This window comes from Coregonus lavaretus (assembly GCF_964263955.1).
Source record: "Coregonus lavaretus genome assembly, chromosome: 23".
Classification (NCBI taxonomy): Eukaryota; Metazoa; Chordata; class Actinopteri; order Salmoniformes; family Salmonidae; genus Coregonus; species Coregonus lavaretus.
The window spans coordinates 22962701-22975373 of NC_140010.1; the positions used below are offsets into that span (position 1 = coordinate 22962701).

At 43.5% G+C, this 12673-nt stretch overlaps 1 protein-coding gene across 1 annotated transcript in view; it reads right to left on the reverse strand.

Moving 5' to 3' along the window:
- ccdc24 (coiled-coil domain containing 24) overlaps positions 1-12673 on the reverse strand; it is a 27516-nt gene continuing 14843 nt past the window's right edge. Inside the window, exons 4-9 of the mRNA XM_084188049.1 lie at positions 12430-12570; positions 12170-12277; positions 10735-10789; positions 3398-3464; positions 1828-1945; positions 1-1452 (exon numbers count right to left, since the gene is read on the reverse strand). Coding sequence (XP_084044175.1) covers positions 792-1452; positions 1828-1945; positions 3398-3464; positions 10735-10789; positions 12170-12277; positions 12430-12570 — 1150 coding nt within the window. The 3' untranslated portion in view covers positions 1-791. The remainder of the gene's footprint in view (positions 1453-1827; positions 1946-3397; positions 3465-10734; positions 10790-12169; positions 12278-12429; positions 12571-12673) is intronic.

Below are 12673 nucleotides of genomic sequence, written 5' to 3' on the forward strand. Positions count from 1 at the left end.
AAGTGTTCCCTTTATTTTTTTGAGCAGTGTATATATCTAACCATGTCTCTTGAACCTTGGGGCCAAAATCCATCGAATTGTCTTAGTCATGTCAGCTGTATATCGTAAACTGTTCAATTACAAATGGTAAATAAAATCTATTTTAAAGATCACTCAAGTGTGGTTTATGTCCCATCTAGATTACACAACATGCGGTGTTTTCTCTTTCTGAACAGGTAATCGCTTTTGTTAGATGGGAGAAAGCAGATCCGTAATAAAACATGTATTACAGACATTTGAACATTTATCCAAATACATTCATTAAATGGTTGAATAGGTAGATAAAATGTTTAATAATTTCGAAAGCATTCAACCATATTGTCTTGTGTTCTCTTTCAGGTCTTCTATCAGTCTCTTGAAAATCACCATATAACATCCCTGTGCCTCTTGGCTCATTGAGGAAGACTATAGCCAATGCCAGCACTCAAATTCTTTATATTAAAGAGATTACGACATCCCTTTTACAAGTATGAGTACTATTGACCTCTGATAAGACACTTGTTTGTGAGGATATCTCATTTTAGGAGTGACATACATTGACCAGACTGCAGGTAGAACATACATTACAGTATCAGAGGTCGCCTTTACATAGTCAGCCCAATTCTGATATTTTTCCCACTAATCAGTCTTTTGACCAATCACATCAGATCTTTTTTCAGAGCTGATCTGATTGGTCAAAAGACCAATTAATTAAAAAAAGATCAGAATTAGGCTGCCTGTGTATCCTCTTCTTCTGTAGTAAAGAGTTTAGTTCACAAGGAGCTGACCAGGCTGTCCCCCTGTGGCAGACACAGGTGCCTGGCCGCACTCTGCCCTCTACTGGCTGTCCTCTGCATGGCGGGGGGCGCAGGGTGGAACATGCTTACGGGGCTCATCTGCTCACAGCTCCCTTTGCTCCCAGGAGGCTGTGTGGAGGAGCCTAGAGTACGGTGTCCAACAGAGAACAGACTGGGCCAGCTGTTTACTGTGTCTGACCATGAGTCATCATGTCTTTGAGCTCCCTCAGTCACAGCCTGACCACTACGCCTGCAAATTCTGCCCTTTACTCTCTGTTCTGAGGCAGGATTAAGGTATGGTCCAAGGGTTGTTACTGTACTGGCAGAGGCGACCAGGGGTGGTCGGTAGCTGTCCCTGTCTTGGGTGGTGGTGGGTCCTCTGTTACAGGGGTGGGAAGCCTCAGAGCTCTGGCTGTAAGTCCTTAGCTGTTCATATTCAGAGGGTTGGAGAGGGCTGGGTCCTCTGATGTTGGGTGAGCTGTGTGGCTGGCCTCTCATCCTGTCTAACAGAGGAATCCTCCTTACTAGAGATGCTACTAGAGGTGGCCTGGTATGAGGAGGATGGGGTCTGGGGGCTACCACAGGGGTCAAGTGTCTCTGGGTCTCATCCGCAGGAAAACCTGTCCATCCTGTCGACCTGAGAAGAGTAACAACGCCATTAACACCTTTAAACCTTTAAAGTAGGGGTTCTATTCAATCTGTATCGCTGAAGTGTTACATATTGCGCGATAGAAATGTAAAAGGTAATTTCCTATTGAGCCAACATGAAGCGTTTACCATGAATGCAGTCTCCACTAACGCGGGAACATTGCCTTTAAATTTCAATCACACTCTAACGATCACACATCTAGCCCTATGATGCTTTAAGATCCTTTCACGAGATAGGAACTGTCCATGCCGTAAGGTTTCTTAGAAAGCCCCTGAATGCCTGTAAATCCACAGAACAGAAAGTTGTAAAACAGGTATTTTGGATCTGTTGGAAAGGAGAGTATAGAGCAGACTGGAGGCCAACCTGGATCTCATCTGCAGGCGTGTTTCCACAGGGGAGGAGGAGGGACAGTAGGTGAGGCTGAGACTGAGACTCTGCCTCTTCAGATCCATCTGGATGACTCTCCTCTCCTCCTTCAGCTCTGTAAATCAACCGACACCAGGAGAAAATCATTCACACACATTTCTACAACACTATTCTAGAGCAGGCAGGCAGGGCCATCTTCCAACCCACACTTCCACATGGTCGACAGACATACAGCCACCACCACCACAGTGGCCCTTACCAATTTCATTTTGCTTAAAAGAAAAGAGGAAATATATTACTTGTGTAGTGGAGCAGTTTTTCTAGGAAGAGGAGATTAGAATACCCCTATAGATGGCTGCTCTTCTCTGCTGTGGCTTGGTGACAGTGGTAGCATCCCAAACTGCACTCTATTCCATTTTAAGTGCACTACTTTTGACCAAAACCCAAACTAGTGCACATCATGGGGATTATGGGTGCCCTTGGGATGCATACAGTGACAGGCCTCCATTTAAAGTGCGTTAAGCTGCAAATGATGTCTGTCAGAATGACAGCTAGCTACACGCCCTGCTCTGAGACACCCTCCCAGGGATTCATTCTACTCTGCAACAGAGAAAGAAACACCAGGGCTCAACTCTGGATCAAGTCAATTAGAAAGGGGAACAATGACATGGGATTGACAAGTTTAACAACACCCCGCAATCCGACTGGAAATGGTGAGAAGACTGACAGCCGGGTCGGCCTGTTTGAAATTAGCGTCAGACGCAAAGCCCCAGATAACGGGACATTGAGAGGGGAGAGGTAATACCTGTTGACAGAGTTCAATTACCACTCTATTGACCATTATCTTTTTCACCTGATTATCTGTGTCTTGAGTTTCATTAACTGTTTCCACTTACTCAAGCTGCAATGTTTTTCAATATTTGTAGCAGATGAGAGCTTGACAACACTGGCTTCTACTGGTTATTCGTAATTGCAAAATGTAAAAAATTAGAAGTAAAAGTATTTTGTAACAATAAACCACTAGATGGTAGTAAGGCTCAATTTATCTGATTGACTTCTAGATATAGCAGAAATGTCAGGACTCAGTCATTTATGTCAGGTCAATACAATAATAAAGAAAAGCAACTGTGTTTTTGGTTAGTCTTTTTTAGGAAGTGTGCATTGCATGTCAATAGACTTAGGACACTAATGTATACCTCAAAACGGACCGACAGTCATTGTCAGGGCAGTGTAGTTCACATGTTACGGGAAAACACCAGAACTCATGAAACTATTATGGATCTGGGCCCAGTCACCTCTATTAACTCTGGGCTCTGGTGTTCAGCTGGCCCAATATAGATATGTTATGTCAACCAGGATAGTGTATTACTGTTAGGGTTGCAAAATGTATAGTAACTTTCCCCAAAACATTTTTAGGGTTGGAGGATTGCTAGATTTTCTTGCTTTTTCCATCCTGATTCCAGGAATATTCCAAATAGGATTTCTGTAAAACCTGAGAATGTTGGTAAAGTTACCAGAATTGTTAAACCCTAATAGTGTATGACTGTACAGTAAGTGTATCACTCACCTGTTACAGTGGGCTCTGGAGCCTCAGTGACATCATGCTGTTTCTGGTGCTCCTGTTCCACACTATCCTGCAAGCAACAAATCCCACAGACAAGACATAACACCACAGGTCAACTACGGGAGCCAGCTACTGGTGAGCTGGAATAATATAACAAATGAGAAATAATGAAACTGGAGGGAGAGGGGAGGGGGTGTTACATGCAGAATGAGCCACTAAACGATTCAGCAGCAGCAGTGTTCATTCCATAAGGATTTGGTCTCTCTTTTAACATCTATATTCAGACTCAGATATTCAGATAGCTAGGAGCCCCACCACCAGAGGAATCCTCCTTACTAGAGATGCTACTAGAGGTGGCCTGGTATGAGGAGGATGGGGTCTGGGGGCTACCACAGGGGTCAAGTGTCTCTGTGTCTCATCCGCAGGAAAACCAGCCTACCTCCCTCCCACCAGCCACACTTTTTGCTTTGAGGTATTTACGCAAAGTCTCACTGCGTGCCACTGACGTATCATGGAGCTATGCGTCATCCCCACTCCCCACTGTCTAGCTAGCGGAGGGTTGTCGAGTGCCTAGCTGATCCTCTTGGTTTTTTGAAATGTAAACAAACAGAAGTAGAGAGTGATCTAGTTACAGAGGAGGCTATTCATTTGAGATGTGAGGTCTGAGAGGAGGGTGGTTAGACTACCCCGGCTCAGACTGCTGCCAAGGGAGATGGAATACCAGACTGGCGGTAAATTCCAAAATGGCACCCTACTCCCTATGTAGTGCATGACATTTAACCCATTGGGCTCTGATCAGAGGTAGTGCACTATAAAGGGAATAAGGTACTATTTGGGATGTACACAGCCCACAACTTCTCAATGGAGCGTCGACTTGAAACCCAAACCCTGCTTCGCAGAAATGGCTGTCCTTTTACTCTGAAAATAAAACAGCCTACTATTCCCGCAGTGCAGTGGTAAAAGGATAACACGCGACACCACCTTCTCAGTCTAATCTTTCTCCTACTTAGACCAGTGTTACAGTTGCAGTTGAAGTCGCATACACTTAGGTTGGAGTCATTAAAACTCGTTTTTCAACCACTCCGCAAATTTCTTGTTAACAAACTATAGTTTTGGCAAGTCGGTTAGGACATCTACTTTGTGCATGACACATGTAATTTTTCCAACAATTGTTTACAGACAGATTATTTCAATTATAATTCACTGTATCACAATTCCAGTGGGTCAGAAGTTTACATACACTAAGTTGACTGTGCCTTTAAACAGCTTGGAAAATTCCAGAAAATGATGTCATGGCTTTAGAAGCTTCTGATAGGCTAATTGACATCATTTGAGTCAATTGGAGGTGTACCTGTGGATGTATTTCAAGGCCTACCTTCAAACTCAGTGCCTCTTTGCTTGACATCATGGGAAAATCAAAAGAAATCAGCCAAGACTCAGAAAAAAAATTGTAGACCACAAGTCTGGTTCATCCTTGGGAGCAATTTCCAAATGCCTGAAGGTACCACGTTCATCTGTACAAACAACAGTACGCAAGTATAAACACCATGGGACCACACAGCCATCATACCGCTCAGGAAGGAGACGTGTTCTGTCTCCTAGAGATTAACGTACTTTGGTGCGAAAAGTGCAATTCAATCCCAGAACAACAGCAAAGGACCCTGTGAAGATGCTGGAGGAAACAGGTACAAAAGTATCTATATCCACAGTAAAACGAGTCCTATATCGACATAACCTGAAAGGCCGCTCTGCAAGGAAGAAGCCATTGCTCCAAAACCGCCATAAAAAAGCCAGACTACGGTTTGCCACTGCACATGGGGACAAAGATCTTACTTTTTTGAGAAATGTCCTCTGGTCTGATGAAACAAAAATAGAACTGTTTGGCCATAATGACCATCGTTATGTTTGGAGGAAAAAGGGGGCTGCTTGCAAGCCGAAGAACACCACCCCATGAAGCACGGTGGTGGCAGCATCATGCTGTTGGGGTGCTTTGCTGCAGGAGGGACTGGTGCACTTCACAAAATAGATGGCATCATGAGGAAGGAAAATTATGTGGATATATTGAAGCAACATCTCAAGACATCAGTCAGGAAGTTAAAGCTTGGTCGCAAATGGGTCTTCCAAATGGACAATGACCCCAAGCATACTTCCAAAGTTGTGGCAAAATGGCTTAAGGACAACAAAGTCAAGGTATTGGAGTGGCAATCATAAAGCCCTGACCCCAATCCTATAGAAAATGTGTGGGCAGAACTGAAAAAGCGTGTGCGAGCAAGGATCCCTACAAACCTGACTCAGTTACACCAGCTCTGTCAGGAGGAAAGGGCCAAAATTCACCCAATTTATTGTGGGAAGCTTGTGGAAGGCTACCCGAAACGTTTGACCCAAGTTAAACAATTTAAAGGCAATGCTACCAAATACTAATTGAGTGTATGTAAACTTCTGACCCACTGGGAATGTGATGAAATAAATAAATAATTCTCTCTACTATTATTTTGACATTTCACATTCTTAAAATAAAGTGGTGATCCTAACTGACCTAAGACAGGGAATTTTTACTATGATTAAATGTCAGGAATTGTGAAAAACTGAGTTTAAATGTATTTGGCTAAGGTGTATGTAAACTTCTGACTTCAACTGTATATGACCTCTATTTGGGACCATGTCGACTAGTCTACATACTTTCCAAGCTCGAGGATCATGAGATATTGTGGTAATTTAGTCATTACCGTAGACTGCCCACCGGCCTTACTCCTAAAATTGCATCTCTTTGAAAACAGCATCATTGCAGGGACAGAGCACTTTACTGTCCTGGTCCACGGCCAAGTCACTGAATTAAATCCTCCAACTCCCATTCGGGGAAGTGGGACATTATACCTATATTTGTACAAATTGCTGTCAAGTACTTTTCTTCTGTTCATTATGCCTTTGAATTGCGCTTAACATACCACAAAAATGGTGGCATAAACATCCCTAACAGATCAAACATTGACAAACTGGCTCTGTTCTAGCCTATCCTAGTCCCTAAATCTCAGGGATGTGTCCTGCGTGTGATAGTGGTTGGAGATGTGTGTTGCAGCACATACAGAGATGGCTTCCCCATCTGTTGGGCAGGCTTCCCCATCTGTTCAGTTCTCTCACCTTCAGTGCCAGATGAGCAGGACAGAGAGGCAGCCAGGCCCAGTCTGTAGACTGTAGAGGAGAGTACAGTAGGAACTTGGACTGATTGAAGGAGGATCAATCTTGTGCAGCAGGGCATTTGGCAAAACATAGTGCCTCTGGCCTCAGCAGTAGCTTGCAGGCTGGGCGTATGCAGGGAATATAATAATATGCACATTGTTAACAGCGGTTGAAGTTAATCAGGTCCATCTGAGGAGGGCTTGGTGATGATGACTGTCATTAGGTCAACAACAGGTTACATTGGTTTCCATTGTGTTAAACAGGCAGCTGTAGGCCTGTGTCGGTGGCAGCCAGCTCTTTCGGAGGAGTGAAAGGCTTGTTCTCTCCATGGTAGCTTTCAAATTTTGGGCAAAAAGGCAAACTCAGCTCCATCATTCACTGAACCAGATGGCTCATTAATCCCAAAACTCACTGATATTGCCAACTACTTTAATGATTTTGACTTAGGCATGACATGCCAGCAACAAACCCTACACATCCAAGTATATCTGACCAAATTATGAAAGTCAAGCATTGTAATTTTGAATTCCGTAAAGTAAGTGTGGAAGAGGTGAAAAAAGTATTGTTTTCTATCAACAATGACAAACCACCGGGGTCTGACAACTTGGATGGGAAATTACTGAGGATAATAGGGGACGATATTGCCACTACTATTTTCCATATCTTCAATTTAAGCCTACTAGTGTGTGCCCTCAGGCCTGGAGGGAAGCAAAAGTCATTCCGCTATCTAAGAATAGTAAAGCCCCCTTTACAGGCTCAAATAACCGACCAATCAGCCTGTTACCAACCCTTAGTACACTTTTGGAAAAAATGGTGTTTGACCAGATACAATGCTATTTTACAGTAAACAAATTGACAACAGACTTTCAGCTTGCTTATAGGGAAGGACATTCAACAAGCACAGCACTTACACAAATGACTGATGATTGGCTGAGAGAAATTGATGATAAAAATATTGTGGGGGCTATTTTGTTAGACTTCAGTGCGGCTTTTGACATTATCGATCATAGTCTGCTGCTGGAAAAACGTATGTGTTATGGCTTTACACCCCCTGCTATATTGTGGAAAAAGAGTTACCTGTCTAACAGAACACAGAGGGTGTTCTTTAATGGAAGCCTCTCCAACATAATCCAGGTAGAATCAGGAATTCCCCAGGGCAGCTGTCTAGGCCCCTTACGTTTTTCAATCTGTACTAACGACATGCCACTGGCTTTGAGTAAAGCCAGTGTGTCTATGTATGCGGCTGACTCAACACTATACACGTCAGTTACGACAGCGACTGAAATTACTGCAACAGTTAACAAAGAGCTACAGTTAGTTTCAGAATGGGGGGCAAGGAATAACTTACTCCTAAATATTTCAAAAACTAAAAGCATTGTATTTGGGACAAATCATTCACTAAACTCTAAACTTCAACTAAATATTGTAATAAATAATGTGGAAATTTAGCAAGTTGAGGTGACTAAACTGCTTGGGGTAACCCTGGATTATAATCTGTCATGGTCAAAACATATTGATACAACAGTAGCTAAAATGGGGAGAAGTCTGTCCATAATAAAGTGCTGCTCTACCTTCTTAACAGCACTATCAACAAGGCAGGTGCTACAGGCTCTAGTTTTGTCACACCTGGACTACTGTTCAGTCGTGTGGTCAGGTGCCACAAAGAGGGATTTAGGAAAATTGCAATTGGCTCCGAACAGGGCAGCACGGCTGGCCCTTGGATGTACACAGAGAGCAAACATTAATAATATGCATGTCAATCTCTCCTGGCTCAAAGTGGAGGAGAGATTGACTTCATCTCTACTTGTGTTTGTGAGAGGTATTGCCATGTTCAATGTACCGAGCTGTCTGTATGAACTACTGGCACACAGCATGGACATGGACACCCATGCATACCACACAAGACATGCCACCAGAGGTCTCTTTACAGTCCCCAAATCCAGAACAGACTATGGGAGGCAAACAGTAATACATAGAGCCATGACTACATGGAACTCTATTCCACATCAAGTAAGTGATGCAAGCAGTAGAATAAGATTTAAAAAACAGATAAAAACACACCTTATGGAACAGCGGGGACTGTGAAGAGACACAAACATAGGCACAGACACATGCATACATACGATAACATACAGTGGCTTGCGAAAGTATTCACCCCCCTTGGCATTTTTCCTATTTTATTGCCTTACAACCTGGAATTAAAATGGATTTTTTGGGGGTTTGTATCATTTGATTTACACAACATGCCTACCACTTTGAAGATGCAAAATATTTTTCTTTGTGAAACAAACAAGAAATAAGACAAAGAAACTGAAAACTTGAGTGTGCATAACTATTCACCCCCCCAAAGTCAATACTTTGTAGAGCCACCTTTTGCAGCAATTACAGCTGCAAGTCTCTTGGGGAATGTCTCTATAAGCTTGGCACATCTAGCCACTGGGATTTTTGACCATTCTTCAAGGCAAAACTGCTCCAGCTCCTTCAAGTTGGATGGGTTCCGCTGGTGTACAGCAATCTTTAAGTCATACCACAGATTCTCAATTGGATTGAGGTCTGGGCTTTGACTAGGCCATTCCAAGACATTTAAATGTTTCCCCTTAAACCACTCAAGTGTTGCTTTAGCAGTATGCTTAGGGTCATTGTCTTGCTGAAAGGTGAACCTCCGTCCCAGTCTCAAATCTCTGGAAGACTGAAACAGGTTTCCCTCAAGAATTTCCCTGTATTTAGCGCCATCCATCATTCCTTCAATTCAAACCAGTTTCCCAGTCCCTGCCGATGAAAAACATCCCCACAGCATGATGCTGCCACCACCATGCTTCACTGTTGGGATGGTGTTCTCGGGGTGATGAGAGGTGTTGGGTTTGCGCCAGACATAGCGCTTTCCATGATGACTAAAAACCTCAACTTTAATCTCATCTGACCAGAGTACCTTCTTTAGGGAGTCTCCCACATGCCTTTTGGTGAACACCAAACGTGTTTGCTCATTTTTTTCTTTAAGCAATGGCTTTTTTCTGGCCACTCTTCCGTAAAGCCCAGCTCTGTGGAGTGTATGGCTTAAAGTGGTCCTATGGACAGATACTCCAATCTCCGCTGTGGAGCTTTGCAGCTCCTTCAGGGTTATCTTTGGTCTCTTTGTTGCCTCTCTGATTAATGCCCTCCTTGCCTGGTCCGTGAGTTTTGGTGGGCGGCCCTCTCTGTTGTGGTGCCATATTCTTTCCATTTTTTAATAATGGATTTAATGGTGCTCTGTGGTATGTTAAAAGATCTGTACTTCTCCACAACTTTGTCCCTGACCTGTTTGGAGAGCTTCTTGGTCTTCATGGTGCCGCTTGCTTGGTGGTGCCCCTTGCTTAGTGGTGTTGCAGACTGGGGCCTTTCAGAACAGGTGTATATATATACTGAGATCATGTGACAGATCATGTGACACTTAGATTGCACACAGGTGGACTTTATTTAACTAATAATGTGACTTCTGAAGGTAATTGATTGCACCAGCTCTTATTTAGGGGCTTCATAGCAAAGGTGGTGAATACACATGCACGCACCTCTTTTCCGTTATTTATTTTTTAGCATTTTTTGAAACAAGTTATTTTTTTCATTTCACTTCACCAATTTGGACTATTTTGTGTATGTCCATTACATGAAATCCAAATAAAAATCCATTTAAATTACAGGTTGTAGGCAACAAAATAGGAAAAACGCCAAGGGGGATGAATACTTTTCCAAGGCACTGTACGCGCTCTACAGACACGTACACATGGATTTTGTTTTGTAGATATGTGGTAGTAGAGTAGTGGCCTGAGGGCACACACATAATATGTTGTGAAATCTGTTGTGAATGTATTGTAATGTTTTTAAAATTGTATAAACTGCCTTAATTCTACTGGACCCCAGGAAGAGTAGCTGCTACCTTGGCAGCAGCTAATCGGGATCCATAATAAATACAAATACATATTATAGTCTGGCTATCTCATTTTCATGGCCTTGGCTATTACTCAGACCCTTGGGTACAGCATACCCTGTATCTCAGTGCAAGCACATAGACTACTGCACATGCAGTACATTTTCTCAGAGCACAGACTATATTTAAATTGGAACAAAAAAGTGTGATTTTCCAAAATAGCAACCTATCTGGTATTGACTGGAATCAAACCGAATCTTACCTGCAGAAACTGAACTTGGCTTTTCAGCACCTCACATTCTTCTGACAGGACTGATCTGGTAGTGAAGAGAGAACACAACTGTTAGTCAAACTCTAAAACCATAGCATTTAATGACCGTTCATAAATTAGAATTTATACACTAATAAACTAAAGAAAAGTGAATAGCGTTAAACAAAAAACAATTCAAATGTATTTATTCTAACTTAGCATGCTATCAAGGTGCAGCTTTCCAGGAACTCAGCCGCCTGTTTTCACCGAATACGACCTTGAATCCTAAACAGACAGCCAAAAGCAGAGACTGAGTCTGCACAATAGTATGTTATAGTCCACATAGGGACCACTACATCCACATCCACTTTAAGACTTTTCTTATGGTATTGAGGGAGCAGTGGCCTATTTCTCTTTCTCAGTTATGTAACTATTGTAGACTTAATTCACTTCTTTCTTTTTTAGAAGCAAAGGAATCTTCTGCATGCTGAGATCTGGTATTCACTTTCTTACAATGGGTTGTTTTGTTCTGTGAGGGGATGGAGAGAGGAGAGGGCTGGCTGTCCCCCACCCTCCACCCCCTCCTCTCCCCCAGCTCCCCTCCAAGGTAGTGTTTGCATTCCCCTACAGGCCCAGGTGGGTAGGGGAGCTCCAGATGCCTGGCTCTGGCTGCCACGAAGCCAGGGGAAAGGGAGAGGGGAACCAGGGTGGAGGACACAGGCAGGAGAGGGGAACCAGGGTGGAGGACACAGGCAGGAGAGGGGAACCAGGGTGGAGGACACAGGCAGGAGAGGGGAACCAGGGTGGAGGACACAGGCAGGAGAGAGGGGAGCCAGACATGGGAAAAGGAGAGGGGAGAGGGGAACGATGACCAGGAGCGAGAGACCAGGGACTGTCCAGGACAGGATAGGAATCCACTATGATAGAGGGAACGAGAACAGAGGAAGGTAAAAAAGAGATACAGCGGGGTAGATGGAAGCTGGCCAGTACTCCTATCGTATAGCTAGCCCCTTTGTCTTTACTGTAACTCCATGTGTGTACAATGACGAGGACATTTCTGGTCTGTCCAAACAGGCAGATTTAGAGTGGGCCAGAGTGACAGAAGTCTGAAGAGAAATATGACTGCACAGAGGAATGTCTGAGGAGGAGGAGAAGGGGGTCCCTTTCCCACAGTCCCACAGCTGTATTCATTTCATTACAGCACTTCTCTGACTGTGGCTCACATTCACCCCATAGCTCATGGTCTTTCCTGTCTGGGACTCTGCAGGACACAGACTAAGATCTTGAAGTCATAGAATCTGCAATGCATTGACGGCAGACATACTAAAACTACTACTGTCTATCGCAATACTCATTTCAAATCGGTTGCATTTTATAGGGATCATTGCCTAAAAATCTCTACTTGGTAAGTTTTGGAACAGTTGCTCTGATGCAATTAGTCACTTACTTGAGGTGGGCCACAATGTCGTCTATGTGAGTGATGTTCAGCTTGTGTCTCATGGCATCAATGTCATCTTGGCTGGTAGTAGAAGTGACTGAGCTCCGCGAACAGGACCTGTGGGACCAGAAACGCATGTCTAAGGTCTATCCATATGACAGATAACAAGAAATACACAATGTGTGTTTTCAGCTGCACTTTTTCCTCTTGTGTTGTGGCATTTGTATTACAGTATGGGAAAGTATCTAACTCTTAACAGTCAGACTAACCTTTCTGCATGTTGGCTCTGGCTGAATTGTATTCCACTAGAGGTAGGCCTACTATTCACAGTGTCACAATGGTTGCTAGGGACACTCAAGGCGTAATTCACCACACTAGGACTGTACCGGAACAAGTCTGCGTCTCCATCCCTGAAAGTAAATAGATACAAACAAATAACCCCCAACATAGTGTGAAGGCATCAGAGAGGAGGGAATAGGATGACAAAACCCCCTGTCCTAATCTTCAGCCTCC